General features: G+C 43.4%; 2 protein-coding genes across 4 annotated transcripts in view; one reads left to right on the top strand and one right to left on the bottom strand.

Moving 5' to 3' along the window:
- Window positions 1–8,755, bottom strand: part of TMCO3 (transmembrane and coiled-coil domains 3) — a 50,736-nt gene extending 41,981 nt beyond the window's left edge. The window contains exons 1-4 of the mRNA XM_063459575.1: window positions 8,376–8,755; window positions 4,852–5,400; window positions 3,320–3,499; window positions 2,381–2,566 (exon numbers count right to left, since the gene is read on the bottom strand). Of these exons, the coding sequence (XP_063315645.1) occupies window positions 2,381–2,566; window positions 3,320–3,499; window positions 4,852–5,295 (810 nt within the window). The 5' untranslated portion in view covers window positions 5,296–5,400; window positions 8,376–8,755. The remainder of the gene's footprint in view (window positions 1–2,380; window positions 2,567–3,319; window positions 3,500–4,851; window positions 5,401–8,375) is intronic.
- Window positions 8,756–9,121: 366 nt separating this feature from the next.
- Window positions 9,122–21,540, top strand: part of DCUN1D2 (defective in cullin neddylation 1 domain containing 2) — a 28,685-nt gene continuing 16,266 nt past the window's right edge. The window contains exons 1-2 of one of the 3 annotated variants that reach the window (XM_063459641.1): window positions 9,122–9,220; window positions 13,474–13,690. In XM_063459641.1, coding sequence (XP_063315711.1) covers window positions 9,218–9,220; window positions 13,474–13,690 — 220 coding nt within the window. In that variant the 5' untranslated portion in view covers window positions 9,122–9,217. Of the gene's footprint in view, window positions 9,221–9,261; window positions 10,121–10,338; window positions 10,533–13,473; window positions 13,691–21,540 lie in introns of those variants that run through there. The other 2 variants (XM_063459652.1, XM_063459660.1) reach the window with 2 other exon arrangements.

The raw sequence follows: 21,540 nt of genomic DNA on the forward strand, positions 1-21,540 counted from the left end.
ATGTCTGCATGGGACAGTGCATTTGTGCTACTGTTAATTTTGACAACAAATTTCTATTTAGTTTTAGTCATAGTCTTTAGTCTTTAGTCAAACCCATTTTAGTTTTAGTTGTATTTTAGTCATCAGAACGGTTTTAGTTTTAGTCGACACAACTAAAATCTAATAGGTTTAGTTAAAGCCTGTGTCACTTTTGTTCCTTCTACAGCCCCTCTGTGTCTCTTTGTGTGTCCCTAGCCCCTCTGGGTGTCTCATCCTCCCCCTAAGCCTCTGTCTGTCTGTTTTGCCTCTTTCCCAGTCCCTCTGTTGCTCATTGTGCCCCCCAGCCTCTCTGTATGTCTCTTTCTCTTCACATCCCTATTTGTGTATCTCTTCCCCCCAACTCCTCTATGTCCCTTTCCCCACCCCCAGCTCCTCATTGCATCTCATCCTCCCAGCCCCTCCACGTGTCTCAATTCCTTCCCATCAGCCACTCCATGTGTCTCATTCCCCCCAAACCTCTCCATGTGCCCACTCCCCCCCAGCCCCCTCATGTGTCTCATTCTCCCAGCCTCCTCATGTGTCTCATTCTCCCAGCCTCCTCATGTGTCTCATTCTCCCAGCCTCCTCATGTGTCTCATTCTCCCAGCCCCCTCATGTGTCTCATTCTCCCAGCCCCCTCATGTGTCTCATTCTCCCAGCCCCCTCATGTGTCTCATTCTCCCAGCCCCCTCATGTGTCTCATTCTCCCAGCCCCCTCATGTGTCTCATTCTCCCAGCCTCCTCATGTGTCTCATTCTCCCAGCCTCCTCATGTGTCTCATTCTCCCAGCCTCCTCATGTGTCTCATTCTCCCAGCCTCCTCATGTGTCTCATTCTCCCAGCCTCCTCATGTGTCTCATTCTCCCAGCCTCCTCATGTGTCTCATTCTCCCAGCCTCCTCATGTGTCTCATTCTCCCAGCCTCCTCATGTGTCTCATTCTCCCAGCCTCCTCATGTGTCTCATTCTCCCAGCCTCCTCATGTGTCTCATTCTCCCAGCCTCCTCATGTGTCTCATTCTCCCAGCCTCCTCATGTGTCTCATTCTCCCAGCCTCCTCATGTGTCTCATTCTCCCAGCCTCCTCATGTGTCTCATTCTCCCAGCCTCCTCATGTGTCTCATTCTCCCAGCCTCCTCATGTGTCTCATTCTCCCAGCCTCCTCATGTGTCTCATTCTCCCAGCCTCCTCATGTGTCTCATTCTCCCAGCCTCCTCATGTGTCTCATTCTCCCAAATTTCAATTTAGTTTTAGTCAGTCATATTTTAGTCAGCTGAATAGTTTTATTTTTAGTCTAGTTTTAGTCGACTAAAATCGCCAACATTTTAGACAACTGAACCTGACTAAAATTGCTAGTCAATGAAATTAACACTGTGTGCGTGTCGGCACGGGTCAGTGCATGTGTGCATGAGTATGCACGAGTCTTCACAAAGGCAAAAGTTTTCATTTAAAAAAAATCAATATCTTTAAATTGTGCATATATGTAGGCATTAAAGTATATTAATATATGTGTGTTATCAAATGTTATGAATATATATATATATATATATATATATATATATATATTATAAGCAAAATATAAAATATTAATATAGGCATTAAAATACATGTGTAAATGAAGGGACTCCAGAGGGCTTATTGAGGAAACTGACCAAGAGGCAGCAAGGAGGGTAAATCCGACAATGTTCATACATAACATGACAAATGCAGTGGAAGAAATTTAATATAATTTAAAGTAACACAATAGGGTCAGGAACACAAACATGTATTTGCCCCTCCCCCCCCCCCCCCCCCCCCGCTCCCCTAAATATAGTAAAATCTTACTTTTATTCCAGGCTCTGCTCCTGATCTGCCTGCTTGGTTGATATCATCAGAAGTGCTTTCCCATAGGAAAGCATTGGATTGGCTGAGACTGCCAAAGAGGCAGATCAGTGGCAGAGCCAACACAAGCCAAACACAGCCCTGGCCAATCAGCATCTCCTCATAGAGATGCATGAAATCAATGCATCTCTATGAGGTAACTTCAGTATCTCCATGCAGAGGGCGGAGACACTGAATGGCAGTGCTGCTCACTGTGCTGCACTGCCCCATGAAGCCATCTAAAGGGCTACACTGCCCCTAGTAGCCATCTTATCACTAGGCTGTAATGTAAACACTGCCTTTTCTTTGAAAAAACTGGGTTTACGGCAAAAAAGCCTAAAGGAAATGATTATACTCACCAGAACAAATACAATAAGCTGTAGTTGTACTTGTGATTATAGTATCCCTTTTATTAAATAGCCTAAAACAAAAAAAAGTTATTATTCTTTGACCAATAACATGATATGACTGACTTACTGAAAATAAATCAAGCCTGATAGGCTTTACCTTTATAAAGTGGTGGTCAGCACGGGGTATAGTTGAATCTCTGGGCTTTGTCAGTATATACTGGTTATTCTGAGAGTCAATGAGCATGCTCAGCCCCAAGTCATCCTCCACATGTTGCTGTGAGTTATTCCTTTTAACTGCATCTTCTTCCACTCTTAGAACTGCTTCCACATTCACACCTCGTATCTGGATGGAGTCAAGATGTGAGAAAACGTACACAGTTAAACAAACACTCCAAACACATAAAGCACTTCAGCTTGCTAAAGTGCTTTATATGTAAAGAGTTTATGCTCTTTTCCAATCTTTTTAATGAAATTTATAAATGCAGTTTTCAATAGAAATTATCACTTTTCTAAATGAATCATTACACCCCCATGGCTATCTGACAGCCGGTAGAGGTTTCTACCTTCTAGTTTAGCTCTGTGGTATATTTAAAAGAGGGGACATTTGCTTTGCACATGTTTGTCAATGAGCTGCAATACAGTTATTGAGAAGTCTGTGATTGGACAGATGTGCACATGTGTGGCTGGTTCTTAAAGGAATACTATAGTGCAATGAATACAAAGCTGTATTCGTGGCACTATCGCTCCCCTGCCTCCTTCCCTCCCATGCGGTCCTAATTAAAGGAACACTCCGGGTATGATAACCATCTCAACTCTTTGAAATAGTTATGCGTATTGGAGCGCCTTGCCCTGGCTAAACTGTTTATTTGAGCTTTACCAGTTAACTAGGGCCCCTGGCTGCTAGTAGGACCTCCCTGCGGCTTCTGCTCAGCCTAACCCTTCCTTGCTAAGCCAAGCAGCAATGGAGACAGTGCAGGGCTGAGGGGGCCACACCAGTCTATTTCCTAAGCTCTTTGCATGTTTACAGTATTACTTGTAAAAGGCAATCCAACACTTAGAACAGAGATTTGAGTATCCAAAGCACAAGTATTCTTACAGACTTATTGTCATCAAAAGCATGGTCTTCAATCTCCTCTTCCAGCCGATCAGCTGCTTTCCTGACTTCTTCAAGAATGGCATCAATCATGGACAGGCTTTTGTTCTGATGTTGCATATTCTTAAGTGCTTCAACTTGATGTTTCTCAGCTGCAAGAAGTTCTACATATTCCTTCTCTTCCTGTGCAAAGCATATGGAATATTAGGCATTTGGAAAAGATAAAGGGTTTAGTCATAAATCAGCTAATCTTTAAAACTTATGTTATCCCGTTATATTTCATACTGCTTCATGCCACAGCTACTCTCGATGTCTCGGTGTGGAAAACAGGGAAGTTGAATTCAGAGGTACATTGGTTTATCCTCCAGTCAAGCTGAACCAAGTTTTAGCTACAAACTTAGGTATCAAAAACTCAGATCTCTGCTCTATGTCTTTCCCCTTTGCAGTTCATACCAAATTACCCTGTCCAACTAACCTTATTTATCCAATGTGCTCTTCAGAATGCCAACTTGAATCCTGCTCATGTTCATCTTTTATGATTTAATTTAAAACAATACTTCTTGTCTGTAAAACGTTCTATACTACCCAAGGTACATATATTGTCAACAAATCAGAGTTTCCAAAATGCCCATTCACCACCATTTCCACTTTGTCATGATCTATATATGCACTTCTTCAGAGTTTGTCTAATAAAATGCTGCACCCATCCAAACCAGTGGTTCTCTACCACTTACAGGGAAACTGTCACGTGCCAGGAATTTTAACATTATGATTATATATCCCCTATATTTAGCACATATGTTTGTGAGGTCTTCAAAACAAAATGAAATGTTATCCACACTGTTGTATTTACTTCTACACTGGAACTGGGCGCCTCCATCTTGGCTCCCTGTCATTCATAGTTATACAGTAAATGCGTCTCTTTTCGGACATTGAACATGATGGTGAAAGACGGGGGGGATGGGTGAAACAATTTTTCTATTCTCCTCCTAGCCTGCAATTATGTCCTGGCTGTACCTGGACTAAACTGGATTGTGAAATTACAGGGAATGATTAGATGAACAACACATAGTTAAAAAAATATATGTTGAACTGAGCAATAAAGCTCATACAAATTCTTACTAAATATGGGAAACATGTCTGAACCAATAACTGTAGTGTATGCAAATTTCACGTTCAGTGATTGTGTATAAAGTGAAAGAAAACAAATAAATCACTTAAGAAATGTAAAATCTCCCACTGCCACTGGCTGCACAGTATTCACATTAGTCAGCCCAGACCTCTTGTTGTCCGGCTAATGAAGCCCCAATGACGCTACCGGAGGTGGAGTTACAACTTTGGCAGAAGAAGGGTTCAACTCTGTATATGCAGAATTTCAACACTGCACATTCAGATTCCAGACAACATTATTTATCACTGAATATGCCCAAATGCCAATATGAGAAGAATGGAAACATTTCTTGTCCCTGAAGCTTCTTCTTTTATACACAAACAAAAAAACACTTACAATCCAATAATATGTAAATTCAACGAACCTTGATGGCTGCTTCTCTTAATGCTTCCAGTCTCTGTCTACTGCTTTCCTTCATGTTGACCACATCTTTGTAATCACCTTGCAAAGCTCTGCGCAGCCCATGAACAGCCTGAAACACAGAGTTTTCACTCTCATTCAATTCCTTCTGGAAAATTTCAAATGTGTGCACTTGAAATAACTTCTCTTCGGGCAGAAGCCCTGGGTCTTTTTCCACAGCTTTGATAGCATTTTTTAGCTTGTTCAGCACTATATTCTTCTGGTGAAGGAGACCTGACAATTTCCGGCAGTTGTTGAGAAGCCATTCCTTTCGCTGGCTGGCTGTGGCGCCGGCGCCCTTTCCCCGATGCAGCTTTATGGCATGCTTTGCAACTCCATCATGCTCTGCCAACTGTGCTGGCTGGAATAATATATGCAGGGCTAAGACCCACACGATGCAAAACTGCATAGCTCTTTCACCATAAAGCACTAAGCTACTGGTAAACGTTATACCAAAACAAAGACTTTTGCACAGACCCCGTCTTTAGCCTGTGCATGGCTTGGATTTCGCATCCTAAAAGAAAATGTGTAAAAGTTAAAATTGTTTCACCAGTAAAATAAATATTTTTTACAAGTTTGAAATACAAAATGTTAAAAGTGAGACAGATGAGCTAAACATTCCTTTATGGCTGTCAGTTTAAAATTGTTTTAATAACTACCTACATCTGCTCAAATGTATTTTCATTAAGAATTAATAAAAACATTTACAGCTAACTTACATATTCTAATTAAAGTGGCTCTGTCACTTTATATTACTATTTGAGTATGTCATGAAGATAACATCTTAAAAGGTTACTCCAACCATCATAATGACTACAGCTCGCTGTAATGGTTATGATGTATTCTGGCTCCATTTACAATATTTTGCCCACTTACGTGGTCCTGCTGGGTGCTGGATCTCCACTGGCTTCTGCACAGCTGCATACGTCGCATTGCGATCCTGCAACTCGTTCTCTGCCTGAAAGCGTCACTTGACTGCTCTCAGACAATGAATTAGATTCTGTATATTCAAATTTGCACAGAATTTATATTAGCCAGTCGAGAACCTTTGGCAGCAGAGAAATTGAACTGCATGTGTGCAGCATTTCCAAGTGAAATGATGCACATACAGACTCAATCACTGAAAATGTCATGGTGCCTGGAGTAAGCCTTTAATTAAAGGATCACTATAGGGTCAGGAACACAAACATATATTCCTGACCCTATAGTGCTAAATCCACCATTTAGGTGGCTTGCCCCCCTCTTATAAAAGTTTAAAACTCACCTTCTTTACAGTGCCGGGCGAGTCCGCCGGGGCTGGCTCCGTCCCCTTTGTGACATCATCAAAATTTCTAAAATCGGCACGGGGCGGGCCAAATGCTATTTTGGCCAATCAGGACCTCCTCATGGAGATGCTTTGAATCAAGGGGCACTATAGTCACCTGACCAACTACAGGTTATTGAATTTGTTCTGGTGAGTAGGATCATTACCTTCAGGCTTTTTGCTGTAAACATTGACTTTTCAGAGAAAATGCAGTGTTTACATTACAGCCTAGTGATAACTTCACTGGCCACTCCTCAGATGGCTGCTAGAGATCCTTCTTGGGTCATGGCTGCCTAAAATGCATCCAAACAGTGTCTCCTCCCTCTGCATGCAGACACTGAACTTTCCTCATAAAGATTAATTGATTCAATCCATCTCTATGAGGAGATGCTGATTGGCCAGGGCTGTGTTTGAATTGTGCTGTCTCTGCCCCTGATCTGCCTCCTTGTCAGTCTTAGCCAATCCTATGGGGAAGCATTGTGATTGGATCCGGCCACCACTTCTGATTATGTCAGCAGGCAGTGGGCAGGTCTAAAGGAAACAGGGACATCGTTAAAACCTGGGGGACCTGGCACCCAGAGCTGAAGTGGTCTGGGTGACTATAGTGTCTCACCCCTTAAGTACACATGACATGTGTGACATGTCATGATTCCCTTTTATTCCAGATGTTTGGTCCTTAAGGGGTTAAGCTGTAGATGATATGGTGACTATAGTCTCCCTATAAGCTATGGTTGCTTTGGTGCCTGTAATGTCCCTTTAAATCATATATCTTAAGAAAATAAATATGGGGATTTATTTGCTCCAGATAGGAGATTTTAAGTAACTTTGAAGATTTGAAATGTTATTATCACGTGTTCTCCATTACCTTAACCCCTTAAGGACTGAGCCAAATGTACACATTGTGATCTAAACAAAACAAACAAAACCTGGAATTTGACGATGTCTGTTCAACCGTAATTTTACATTTTCATATTAAGTGCACCCACACTTATTATATATAATTTCATTTAACATCAAATATTAACCTATGAAATATAATTTAATATGAATAAAATAAAAAAAATAGGAGAAAATACATTAAATTTTTTTTGTTCTACATGACATTTTAACTTTGAATGTCATAATACGGTTTGCTTTTACTGCAATAAAATACACATATTTGTATTCAGCGATGTCTCACGTGTAAAACAGTACCCCTTATGTACAAGTTTTATGGTGTTTTGGGAAGTTACAGGGTCAAATATAGCATGTTACATTTTACAGTTTATACACATTGAAATTCGCCAGATTAGTTCCATTGCCTTTGAGACCTCATGATGGCATACCATTTGCAATAGTAGACAACCCAAGGTATTTCAAATGGGGTGTGTTCAGTCTTTTATAGTAGCCACTTTTTTTTAGTAGGTCACAAACACTGAGTACCAGTGAGTACACTGAGTACTCAGTACAATTTTTAAGTTGAATTTCTTGTTTTTAAATTTCAAGGCTTATGTTATATTTTTCAAATATTTGTATGGATTAATCTCTGCTGTACGACATGTTTTTTTTTAATGTTCAAACACCGATTTTGTTTTTAGGTACTAATAAATATAAGCTTGATGTTATCGATAATTAACATTTTTATTCCTGTGTGTAGTTGTGTAGGCAATATGCTGTTAAGCCCTCATTTGTAATATTTTTTTAGTTTTACTTTAAAGGTGAACTGTTACCAGTCTCTGGAATTGAAACAAGTGAATAAAAAAATCTTGAAAATCTTTTGTTCTGTTCTTTCGGTTTCTTTCAAATCTATAGTAAAGATTTACCAAATGTCAATATAATCCAGGTCAGACAAAGTCAAATACACGGGAAATATAGAAACAATGTTTAATGTCTTCTTTTCTCTGTTTTATGTTAAGTGCCAGGAAACCGAGTTTGTAATGATTGTTGCAGGATAAAGAGATGTTGAAATATAGTTTTCACATGTCTCAAATACATATTTGATAACTATAAAGAAGCATTCATTTAGAAATATTTAGTCAATGAAGCTATGTATGTATGTTTGCAGCTGTGTGTAGGTGAACTCAGTGGGTGCTCCTCCTAGCTGCATGTTGTGAACAGGATGCTGTAAATCAATAATAATAATAATGAAGACAGATATGTAGTAAGGATGAATGTTTGATAATTCCAGGCTATCTATACACACTCACCCTCTGTTGGTGAAGCCCCCCTATTGATGGCCAATGCAGGCAGTGGGCACAGAGAGCTGGCTAGTCCCCGGCCAGGCGCTGCTTCCTTGTGGCCACATTGTCACTGTCACTCCCGGACCTTTACCTTTCCTACAGACTGCCAACGTCATCAGGTAACACACAGCTCGCAGAACAGCAGCAGCAGCCAGCCCAGCACACAGCGCTCCTGGCAGAGTTCTAAACACCGCTCAGAGCGGCACACCTACTCTCACTAACAATGTCTCCCGTGCACAGCGTTGAGCTTCGGCGTTGGCAGCCATTGCTCTGGAGACCAAGGTCTATTGACTTGCGCACAGCTGAGCTTCGCTAAAATGGCCGGTGGAGCGCAGACAGTTGGCACGAGCAGCGGGCGTCTTTGTGTTTACAGCTCTGTTATTATTATCATCAGATGGCGCCGCGCGGGGCCCGAGGGAGATGTAGTGTAGCTGTGCTCGGGAGGCGGGGTTATTACCAGGCTGTGCATGGCAGCTGCCTGGCGCGTACATTACACTATGAGTGCGAGCAGCACGGACTCTTATACAATAAATTAACGGCAAACTCGAGCCAGGGCAGACTGACCGGCAGAGATAGTGGGGGCATTGCCCCTGTGCAGTATGGCGACCAAGCGGTATAATGCCTTACACTGGGGTCCTGCGGGGGGTCTCAGAGCTCCTCTCACTCAATCTCCAGTTTGTGGGAGACACTACAACTCCCGGCATGCCCCGGGCGGCCTGTCCTGTGATGGGCGGGGGTAAAGGACTGGCACTGCGCATGCGCGGCCGCCACCTCTGAACTGTGAAATTGTATGATCCGCTGGTGATAAAATGGTAGGTGCTGGGAGTGTGGGGGGCAGGTGTAAAGCCCGGGGGATGTGCAGCCCGCCCAGGGTTACCGGGGGTCAGGGGAGGACCATGGAGCCCCGAGCAGTGTCTGTGTACAGCCGGAAGGTCACCGGCAGGACAGCACACACACACCCGGGGTGATAGGAGGGGCCAAACTTTACCTGCTGCCCCCACTAACACCAATATTGGGGACCCCAGAACCCCCAGTCTGCAGGGCAGGCAGGCTCACTGATAGGCCTAATAAAGGTGCCCGGTGTAAGGAGCACAGTGCTGGCTAACCTGTGGTAGTCCATCTGATGTGGACTACACCTCCCTATGACGCTCAGCCATCCCATGTGTGGCTGAGCATCTCTAGATAAGTAATGTCCTGGGGGCAGGAGTTTCACAAGTTGGCCATAAGGGACCCAGCAGGTCACTGCTTCATGTGAGCCCCTGTCAAATCCTTCCCTAAAATCAGTCACTTAATACCACAATGAACAATCCAACACTCAGACCTGGCCAAACAGGTCAATCTACGTCTGTTGGAGAACTAATCTCCCATGACCATGGGAGATGTAGTCCTCCCACAGCTGGAGATCTGTCTCTGTGGCTAAGATATAGCTCAGTTTGCTGCCATGTCTTCTTCCCTGTGTGCTTGCACCCTACAAGGGGAGCTACTTGCTGGATGACACAGCTGAGGCATAAGGGGATTGCCAGCAGGAGGAGGGGGAGTTGCTGGTATTTTGAGAGCTGTCACAGGCAGCACACACTTTGCCTTTTTTGGGATACAGTTAGGTGTGTAGATTGGATGATAGCTGTGCTGGGGGACAGCCTCTCATATCTTCCTGGCTGTTTCACTAGTTTCAACCGTGGGGATTGCTTTGCTGTCAACCAAAAGAAACATAGGTAAATCTCTACAGGTGAAGCATGTTGTGTTTTGCTATATATTTATTTTTTTCTTCTCTAGAATGTTAAGTAGTGAATGGCTATAGTAGTACAGTGTGTGCTTTTTCAATATATAACTTGTTTTCACTTGATAAGTAGCATACTCTATTTTTGTCCAGTCATTCTACCCAATGAGAGCCACTCCTCCCAAATTCTACTGGCCTGATGGGCTGGTTATGTTTGTTTGGTCTGGTCTTGTTTGCGTTTTATTTCCTGCTTGTTATTATTATTACACGTTCCAGAGTCATTTGACCAACACAAAGTAATTTTGTCCTGTGTGTACATACAAAGAAGCATTGATAAAAGGTACAGCAGCAGTGTCCAATGTAGAACTTGCTTTAAATGCGTGTCAGAGCACCCAGGAATTCGAAAGGTATTCTGAACCTTTTTTTCCTTCTTGTAAACACTTGTGGGGAATGTATCCTTGTGGTTAGTTATTTTTGCTTTTGGGTTTCACTGCAGATATTAAAACAGTGTGTTCAACACTAGTTTTTTGTGATTTATCATAGATTTTGATAGGCTACATACAGCAGTAACTTACACTGAAAATACCGTGTTATTTCATAATAACAAATACAGCTGCATAGCTGACATGCATTCCAATGCCTAATTTTACACCATGGTTTTGTCTTCAAGTTTCCTCCCACAAAATATGGGACATGGATCCATCTTACAATGTATTAATAGCAGCAATTAAGAATGCAGTAAAACATGAATAGTGAATTTAAGGGGGAAAAGTTTTGATAAAATGAAGTCCTCATATTTAACTTAAAACTTTGCAAAAACAGTTTTGTACCATACTTGTCATTTTATAAAAAATGGAATTACACTCCTCGCTCAGTCACAAGTTCTCCAGCACGATGTTCAAAACTGTTGTTTGGGGTTTCTCTTTTTATTTATTTATTTATATTACTATGATCTCTTTTTTTAGATTTTTTCTTTTTCACTAAGCAGTGAAGCAATACTTTTAAGTATTTATTTTGTTTTGGTTCTAGATTTATTTTAACTCTGCTTGTGCTGCATACTTAATTTAGCATCTTATGGGACAATGTAAAACTTAAAGGTTACCCATTAAAGCTGACCCATTCATTTTTTTCATGTGTTATATAAATGCTAAAATTACGAAACGAAAAAAACAGTACTTATAAAATATTTAAAAACATTCCTCGCCCTTTAAGTTTCTACATTTGTTGCAAATCCACATGCTTTGCCGCTTCTGCAATATGTTGTCTCCAAACCAGGAAATTACTTACGCTCACAGTGCAATGCTTTATGGGCAAGGGTTTCTAAGATAATTTCTATGATCCTGTTTCCTACTTGGTTAAGTATGGTGTGAGAGGCAATCACTCTCTTGTCCTACTTACTCTCTCCTTTTGGATTATCATAAATTTCTGCTTCCCTAACCCTTGAGTCTGTGGGGGTTATCCTAGCCTAGATACATAATTTCCTCTCTTTATTATTGCTACTTTGTCCAGACCTTTATCACCTTATTTGGCTAAGCCCTGGAAAGCACCACTGGACACACCAAAAAACATGTTTTACCTTTTTGTTAGAGAATTTTCCATATTAGATCTCTGGTGTGTTTGACAACTAATTTCAAGCTTCAGGATGATGGAAGGCGTGCCTTAATATAGTGGGCCCACAATAGACTCTTCAGAAGATACTACACAACATTGAAGTTCATGCACAAAATTATCATCCCCCATGTCAAAAAGGTCACGTCCTGGAGGTAACATGCAGCTAAATGTGTCCTCCATACATTAGGCTTTCATACCCAGCATCGCTACTCAGTATACTGCCCCTGGGTACTCTTGGGGAATAACTCGAGGCAATGAATTGTGAAGTTATAGCCTGTCATCATTTTAGGAGGCCTGTTGTCATGTTGAAGATACAGAACTCTCTTTATTCTTATAGTAGAGTTGTTTCTTCGCCCAATTATCATCTGGATTAAAACTAAGGCAGTGAGTTTGCAGCATTCTGCCCTAACATTTTGCCCCTTGTGAAAATAAATAATGTCTTGTGTCTCTACTTAACTTTTGGGTTGTTTTTAGATTTTTGCTCACGCTGTACCCAAAATGTGGGTTTTGCTATTTGCAATATATCAGCTTCCTGATTATCTATAAACTGCTCCCTCTTCTTGATAGCATCTACTTATTGCATTCTTATCATTGATAAATCTTTGTATAGCATGTAACTACACAACCAAATATAAACAAACAAATCATTCTAGTTAATCCACACATACCACCTTTTTGTGAAGTGCCACTTTACCTATAAATTAAAGAATGATGCTTTATTAACATTTTATTATATTGACAGCAGGGACTCTGCACTGGTGTTTGGGTAAAAAAAAATATATATCTAAAGCCAGACTATGCATTGTGTTTTCTCCATGTTTTTCTTTCCTGTCCCTCCTTTTTTTTACTAAATAATTTTTTTGAAGACTGCACTGTAGTGTATCTTTGTTAGCATAAATAAAGGGAAATTCTAGATGTGTAAATAACACCATGTGTATCTCTAAGATTGATCCTTTGCTCTTTTTGTTTTTTTCCTGTACAACACTTCAAATGACAAATATTGCCTAAATGGGTATTTGAAAATGTTGGGCTCTGCAATGTCATGTGTATCATCTCTGACAAAAATCTTTTTACTATTTTAAATAGCCATGTGTATTTGCACATTGTAATTTATGTAACTACCGTGTCTCCGGTATGGTTAAATTAATATACATCTTCCTTTTATTGGTTTAGATTATGGGCTCTCCTTTAAAAAAAAAAGGGGGGGGGGGGGGAAGGACTGTTCAATTGACTTTAATCCAGCACATAAAATACAGTTCCTTCTCGTTAGCTTATTCACGTACTCTTAAATCACTAGTTTTACTGATCTATGTCCAGTCCAATGATTCCCATAGAGGATCGAAGATACATGCCCGGTAATCATTATGTTCTTCCAAACTAAAGCTTTCATAGAGAAGTATTTAATCCAATGCTTCTTTATGATAAGCAGTAGCTGTCTTCAGTATTATCATGCTTGGAATGATGACGCCAAATGTGATTTTCTTCAATTTTTGTAGGATATAAATATCTGTATCTGTTTACTACAGTAAAAAAAATGGCTTGTTTTAAAGGCGATATAGAGATGCTTTCCTTTGAGTTTGCAGATAAGGTATTTTAAGCTCAGAAGAACAAAGCTTTGCCATCTTATGCTGATATGAAGCATGTTCACTTCAAGAGAGAACTAAATCATTGTTATGAATAAAAAACGCATAAGTACAATGCTGAAACAACTTCTGCTGCTTCTTTTACATCCCAAAGCATAAACTTAAATCGTCTCAGAAGGACAAGGTTCGGCAGTTTATGGCATTTACCCAGGCTGGGGAAAGGACTGCAATATACTGCTTAACTCAGAATGACTGGAAATTAGAACTCGCCACGGACAACTACTTCCAGAACACAACCTTGTACTGCAAAGAATCAATGAAAAGTACAGTAGACAAAAAGAAACTAGAACAATTGTATAACCGGTACAAAGGTAAGGAATTGTTTTTATCTATACACAGATTTGTGTTATTATTTAGCATGAAATTGGTGTGTGTGTGTGTGTGTATATGTGTGTATATATATATATCTATCTCACACCAAAATAAAGCATGGAATGCTGCTTGGCTGTACCACCTGATCTTATCCGCTTGACTGATTTACCTGCAAAATAAGTAGATCATGTTAAATTAATTGCAAGGAAATTACAAGAAAACACAAACAATGCTTAAAGGGTTACTCCAACCACCATGGCAGGTTCTGCTTTTTGAAGTGGTCATGCTGGTATGAGTTTTGATGTGTTTCTGCTTGTAACACTGCACACCCAGAGTAATTTGCACTTCTGTGCTGGAGGCAAGTTGCACCCCCAGCAGTCAATTCTGTGCATATTTTCCGTTTGTTGTCAGAGACTGCAAGGGAAAGCCTGGATGTCCCCTCGCTCCTCCCGATTCCATCTATTAATTATAATTTTTTTTAAATTTAATCTGGCTTGCTCCCTCCCCAGCTTCTTTTTCCTCGGCTAAACTATCCAATTAAAGTTTGTTTTTGTTTTTTATGAGAAGCTTTCAATTGGTCCATGCGTCGGCTGCTGTGACTTCAGAGGGGGCATGGAAATTAGGGTTGAGAGCTAAAAATCTATATTAAAAAAGGATGTAAAGAATAATGCCCAATAGGGCAAAGGTTAGAGTAACCGTCTTACTTGGCGGACCAACCAGGCTATAAATGAAACCCCTTTGAAAAAGTGCACTCTAAATATAAACACTGGTCAGTCTTGTGGTTATAGGGCTATGGGTAATGCCCATTTTTATTTCCTTAATTTTGTCAAATTATTAGGGAATGGTTTGACAACACCAATGCTTTTTTCAGCTTCCAGAACTGCCCTTGCTACATCCAGATTGGTAATGTGGAATTCACACTTCAACACTACCATTTTCATTTCAATCCAAATGGAAATGATCAGCTGAAACAACTGGTGAGAAATCAGTTTTAACAAAATGGCTTTGCACCATAGCCACTACAATTGATATGACGGCGTCTTCCCCATTAATACTGATAGTCACATAATTACATTTAAAAAACTAGACCAGGAAGAGGTTTCACTTATGGTGAAGTAGCGGACGTCCACATGCCGATATGTAGTTCAGCTCCCAGCTGAAGGTCTGTTCTTCCGATCTGATGAGTGGAACTTCCATAGAGTGCAGTGATTGCTGTTAAAGGGCTACTATAGTGGTAGGAATACAAAGCTGTATGTATAGCTCCCCACTCTAGAAGCTGTCTTAGTGCTTAGTTTCTCTAAAATTGCAATGTTTTACATTGCAGCACTAAGTGCAATAACGACACTGTGCCCAGACCACTTCAATGAGTTGAAGTGGTCTGGGTGACTATAGTGTCCCTTTGACTGACAGTCTCATAAACAGTTTTGTGAATCCTGCGAAAGGGTTGGAAAATGTCACAAGAAGGTTATATAACTTCCTCTATCATTCAAGGGGAAAAGGGCAGGCTTATGCAATCGGAACATTTTATGGTGTTTGGAGTCTTCCTTTTAATTGTATTTTGAGTCATTCTGTAGTTGACCCTGACACTAGTGTTTTCGTATACGAGATTACATTTTGGTCAATAATACTGATCTTTATGTAATGCTTTAAAAAGCAGTATCATCACAAAAATAAACAAGTTGTTTTTCTTTTTTAATTCACCTTTTTGGATATAACCTGCGCCAATGAGAAATGAAAGATCTTTAAAAAGTCTAATAATTGGCGTACGACTGTCATGACTAATTCTAATACTATGTATCCACAAATTGCTGTTTAACATTTAACATATAAATGTAATCTTCACACGAAACAATGTATTAAACTCTATAAAGTTGCTTGTACAATCTTGTCTTTGATACTGCTTTGCTTACCCTCAAAAGCATTGTTGGTGGCTGATGGGTTCAAGTTGCTGCAGCTCCTTGCCAAAATACTTTTTATGTACATTTAATTTTTATGTTTGCTTGAAAACTTTATTTAAAAAATGTAGTCATTCATTGTAGCAGTGCTATGTCTCTACATTGATAGCACATGGCTTGATTATATTTACTTTTGTATGGCAGGTCCGTTGCACTGCTGACAGCAATTCAAGGTGTTTACTACTTTAAAGCGGCACTGTCATGGCTGCATCCATTTTGGTTGTATTTTTTTTGTTTTTGTTTTTTGTTTTTGTTTTTTAAACCCCCTTCCTGATTCCTCTACATTTTATTCTCCATTTTCACCTTTTTTTTTTTTTTTTTTTTTTGTAAAGCGCTGCCATTTTAGTGTTCCCTGCGGATGAGGTGTACACTTGGGCTTAATCTGCCCACACAAGCTCGCACTGTGAAATTTGCGCAGATGCCCAGTTGAACACTTGGGAATTCACAATTGTCTGAATTCCGACTATTTGTTAATTTGTCAGAAAGACGAATGAACAAATATAAATGACAAAAACATGGTCAATTCTGTCTTCGTTTATTCGTTTAGTTAATTACAAGGAGGGAACTACCGGCTCACAGCTCCCTCCTTGTAAGATGTAAAAATAGAAATGGCGAGGAGATGTGCTCCCCGCAACTTCATAAATGCCCCCATTCTCCCTCCACACTCTATGGAGGTCAATATTACTCCCATATTAGCATGAGGAAGGTTAAAAACTTCCTCATGCTCCTACTCGCTATGCCGCGCGTAGGAGGCATGTCTACTAAACAGTGAGGAGCCAAATGATTTCAGACTGCAGGTACATGTATTAATGACCTGTTTAGTCTTCGCTATAGCCATTGTGCCTCCCTGGCTGAGATTATTAAGATGAACTCCATTCTAATGTTTCCCCACAGAGTGTGTGTGTGGCAAATCGCCATGCAGCACCAGTCTAATGCTATCTAGGAGAGTTTGATTGAGAACAATCTGACTCAATTCTTACAGGTGAAGTGCCTCTAACTGCTATCCAGAAGACGGTCACTAGAGGTGTATTTAATCCTGCAATAGAATTGTTACAGTTTCTACAAAACTGCAATAATTTACTTTTTAGGGTTAAAACTAAAGGCTACTGCACCCATGCCACCACATTGAGAAGAAGTGGTCTGGATGCCTTTAGTGCCTTTGAAAAAGGGGACCCAGAATCTAAAAGAAAGCAAGGAGTTGGCATTTAAAAATGAAATCTAAGTGTAGGAAATACATAATGTAACCAACTGTACTTCTGTAACCTTGTATGGTATGTACTAATCAAGCTCACATTCCAAACAACTATTTCTACTTATTTATATCACTAAGAAATGTTTGATTTAGTGAAGGAACCTTAGGAACACACAGGGCCGGTGCAATGATTTCCCCCATCTGCCATATGAACGAACGCCAGTGCTGCACACAGTGTGTGTTTACATTAAAAAGCCTGCAGGGACAGGCTATAGACACCAGAACCACTACATTAAGCTGCAGTGGTTCTGGGGACTATAGTGTCACTTTAATGTGAGTTAAATTAGAGATTAGTGCCACGAATAATATACTAGATTGCCTACTTACCAGATGAGGATGATGATGGGCTCTAGCTCCACTGGTCTGGTTTAGAACGGGCCCTCGGGCGGTTGTTTGTAAATGGTCACAAAATTCAATGTTCTGGTGGAACGAGAAGCAGCTCCAATTTCTGGGGCCCCTTGCACAGCTCAAGGTCTGGGCCCCCAGGGCCTGACAGTGAGTATGTCTATAAGGTCTACCTATGAGTTCGCTCACAGAGAGTGAAGTGTGTAGGGCAAGAATGTCAAACTCGCGGGCCACATGTGACCCACAATGGACATCTTTGCCGCCCAGCGAGCCGCAAGTACGTGCTTGGTGTTAAAGCAAAGTAGGCACCTGCTTTCCCCACATTGCAGGTGCCTACTCTGCTGAAACTTACCCAGCCGGGGAGGAGGGCCAGCGAGGGAGCTGTGTTCCTGCTCCCTCACGCGCCGTCTGTAGTGAAGCCAGGCGCTGGAATATGGCGTCCTTTGCCGGCAACACTAAACTGCGCGGGAGGGAGCAGTGAGGAGCAGATAGAAGACCCCCACTGGACCCCAGGGAGAGGCTCCACATTGGCTCCCAAAGGTAGGGAGCAATTAAGAAAATGTGTGTTGGTCAGTGTTGCATTGGCTGCCTGGAGGTGCATGGAGGCACGCAACGCCACGTCACTTTCCGACGTGACATTGACGTGCTCCACCTTCACAGGGTTTCAAGAAGTAGCGGGAGGATCAGATTTGGCACAGGGTGCGGATATCGCCATTTGGGGTATACAGGAGGCCGGACTCCGGAGTCGCATACTGACAGCAGCAATGTGAGTGGAGTCTGCTTGTTGGCTAGAGAGGGGTGCTGGGATTTAGTAGAGGGGGATGCTGTTTTTTTTTTGTTTGTTTTTTTTATACTGTACTTTTTTCGAAATAAACCTAAGTTTCAATGAAAATTTAAGGTTTTGGCTTTTGTGGCCCACGTAATCTTAAACCTTGTTCATGTGGCCCGTGCTAGACTTTGAGTTTGACATGCCTGGTGTAGAGGATGTTTTATGTGTTACGTGTTAGTGTAGACAATCTAAAGTGTGTGCTTATGGAATGTACTGTATAGGGATACCAGTTTGTTTAGGTGATGCAGTGTGTTTTTGTAAGGGATAGAAAGCAGTGTGTGTTTGTGTATAAGGGATGTATTGTGTTTTTCTGTGTGTGTAAGGGATGCTGTGTGTGTGTGTGTGTGTGTGTGTGTTTCTGTCAATGTGTGTAAGGGAAGCATGGTGTGTTTGTGTTTTTATAGGGAAGCATTGTGTGTGTAGTGTGAAAGAGAGTTTGTGGGGTAGGATAAGGGCTGAGCCCTTTGTGCTTCTCTTTCCCCCTTCCTCAGCCTCTCTCCCCTCTTGTCCCTTACTGCTCTCCCCTCCTGTCTCCTAGTGCTCTCCCCTGTCCCTTAGTGGTCTCTCCTCCCCTGTCCCTTAGTGTACTCTCTTCTTCTCCCCACCCCTTTCCATTAGTGTACTCTCTTCTTCTCCCCACCCCTTTCCATTAGTGATCTATCCTCTCCATATTAGTGCTCTCTGCTCTCCTCTGCCCCCCCTAAGCGGTCTCTACCCCCCCTCCCTTTCCATTAGTTGTCTCTCCTACCCCCCCCCCCCCACCCTTAGTGGTCTCTCTACTCCCCTTAGTGGTCTCTCTACTCCCCTTAGTGGTCTCTCCACTCCCCTTAGTGGTCTTTCCTCCACCCTCCCCCTCCCTTAGTGGTCTCTCCTCCACCCTCCCCCTCCCTTAGTGGTCTCTCCTCCGCCCTCCCCCTCCCTTAGTGGTCTCTCCTCCGCCCTCCCCCTCCCTTAGTGGTCTCTCCTCCGCCCTCCCCCTCCCTTTGTGGTCTCTCCTCCGCCCTCCCCCTCCCTTTGTGGTCTCTCCTCCGCCCTCCCCCTCCCTTTGTGGTCTCTCCTCCGCCCTCCCCCTCCCTTTGTGGTCTCTCCTCCGCCCTCCCCCTCCCTTTGTGGTCTCTCCTCCGCCCTCCCCCTCCCTTTGTGGTCTCTCCTCCGCCCTCCCCCTCCCTTTGTGGTCTCTCCTCCGCCCTCCCCCTCCCTTTGTGGTCTCTCCTCCGCCCTCCCCCTCCCTTTGTGGTCTCTCCTCCGCCCTCCCCCTCCCTTTGTGGTCTCTCCTCCGCCCTCCCCCTCCCTTTGTGGTCTCTCCTCCGCCCTCCCCCTCCCTTTGTGGTCTCTCCTCCGCCCTCCCCCTCCCTTTGTGGTCTCTCCTCCGCCCTCCCCCTCCCTTTGTGGTCTCTCCTCCGCCCTCCCCCTCCCTTTGTGGTCTCTCCTCCGCCCTCCCCCTCCCTTTGTGGTCTCTCCTCCGCCCTCCCCCTCCCTTTGTGGTCTCTCCTCCGCCCTCCCCCTCCCTTTGTGGTCTCTCCTCCGCCCTCCCCCTCCCTTTGTGGTCTCTCCTCCGCCCTCCCCCTCCCTTTGTGGTCTCTCCTCCGCCCTCCCCCTCCCTTTGTGGTCTCTCCTCCGCCCTCCCCCTCCCTTTGTGGTCTCTCCTCCGCCCTCCCCCTCCCTTTGTGGTCTCTCCTCCGCCCTCCCCCTCCCTTTGTGGTCTCTCCTCCGCCCTCCCCCTCCCTTTGTGGTCTCTCCTCCGCCCTCCCCCTCCCTTTGTGGTCTCTCCTCCGCCCTCCCCCTCCCTTTGTGGTCTCTCCTCCGCCCTCCCCCTCCCTTTGTGGTCTCTCCTCCGCCCTCCCCCTCCCTTTGTGGTCTCTCCTCTGCCCTCCCCCTCCCTTTGTGGTCTCTCCTCATCCCCTCCCCCTCCCTTTGTGGTCTCTCCTCATCCCCTCCCCCTCCCTTTGTGGTCTCTCCTCATCCCCTCCCCCTCCCTTTGTGGTCTCTCCTCATCCCCTCCCCCTCCCTTAGTGGTCTCTCCTCATCCCCCCCCCACCCTTGCTTAGTGGTCTCTCCTCATGCCCCCCACCCTTGCTTAGTGGTCTCTCCTCATCCCCCCCACCCTTGCCTAGTGGTCTCTCCTCTTCCCTCCCCCTTGCCTAGTGGTCTCTCCTCACCCCCCCCCCTTGCCTAGTGGTCTCTCCTCACCCCCCCCCCCATGCCTAGTGGTCTCTCCTCCCCCCCCCTGTTGCTTAGTGGTCTCTCTCCTCATCCCTCCCCCCTCCCTCCCATAGAGGTCTCTCCTCCTCTCCCGCCCTCCCTCCCTCCTATAGAGGTCTCTCCTCCTCCACCTTCCTCAGTGGTCTCTCCCCCCCCTGTTTAATTTAGCCTCCTCTCATACCTTGTGTAGCGATGACAAGCTGCGGTACAGGAGTTTCTGTTTCTTGTACCTGGCCGGAGTGACAGGAACTGCTCACTTAGTGAGCACTTCCGGTCAGTCCAGCCGGGTACAGGAAATGGATGCTCCTATACGGCGGACTGGACCGGAGCTCGGCCACGCTACACTGAGGGAGTGTCAGGAGGGAGTGCTGTGCGCTTCCCTCCTTCTGATCCCTCATATCTTGCTCCCCTGGGCCGGTGCGCCCTCATGGACGTGCCGGCTCGGGCAGTGCTGCAGCTACCTGAGGCTCTCTATAGAGCGCTCAGGCGGCTGCAGCATGAGTGGGGCCGCCGCTCCTGGCGGCACCCCTGCCTAAGTCGCCTATAGGAAGCGCCGGCCCTAGGAACACAGGCCTCACTCTAACTGGCTTTGATCAGCATTTCAAATTATCAAACTGCTAGAAAAACTTTTTAAATTATCTATCTACATAAGTCACTGTTAAGGTCCATGGGGATTTTTGTAGATAACTAATTTGAAAGGTTTTTCTAACATTTCATTTGAAATGCTGATCTAAACTAACTAAATGGAGGTCATACTGTGTTTCAAAATTAGTGCTGATTTTGGGAGCTGGTGAAAGTGTGTGTGTGTGTGTGTGTGTATATGTATGTATGTATGTATATATATACACACACACACAGGGACCTCGGTTTACAAACGCCTCAGTTAACATAATTTTCGGTTTACAAATGAAAATCCATTGAAAATAATGCCTCGGTTTACACATTTTTTCACAATACAAAGCAAGTTTCCCCATGATGCACTGCACATGGGAGGTTTATAGCACCGCCCCCTGCATGCTGGAGCTTGTGGGTAGCACGTGGCGTCGAGTGTGGAGGTGTTGGAGCAGCTTTTGCATTGAGTTTTGGAGCCATTCTGGAAATTGTTTGCAGTTGTTTGGGGACTTTTTGGTGCATTTCTCAAGCTGTGGAAAGGTTGGGAGCTGAGCTTCATTGTTTGCATGCATTTTATTGTGTGTTCTGCATTGTGGGTTGGTTTCCATGCCAGCTCATTTTGACTTTTTTCTGACTTCCAGAACGAATTCATTG

The sequence above is a fragment of the Pelobates fuscus genome, chromosome 1, assembly GCF_036172605.1.
Source record: "Pelobates fuscus isolate aPelFus1 chromosome 1, aPelFus1.pri, whole genome shotgun sequence".
NCBI lineage: Eukaryota > Metazoa > Chordata > Amphibia > Anura > Pelobatidae > Pelobates > Pelobates fuscus.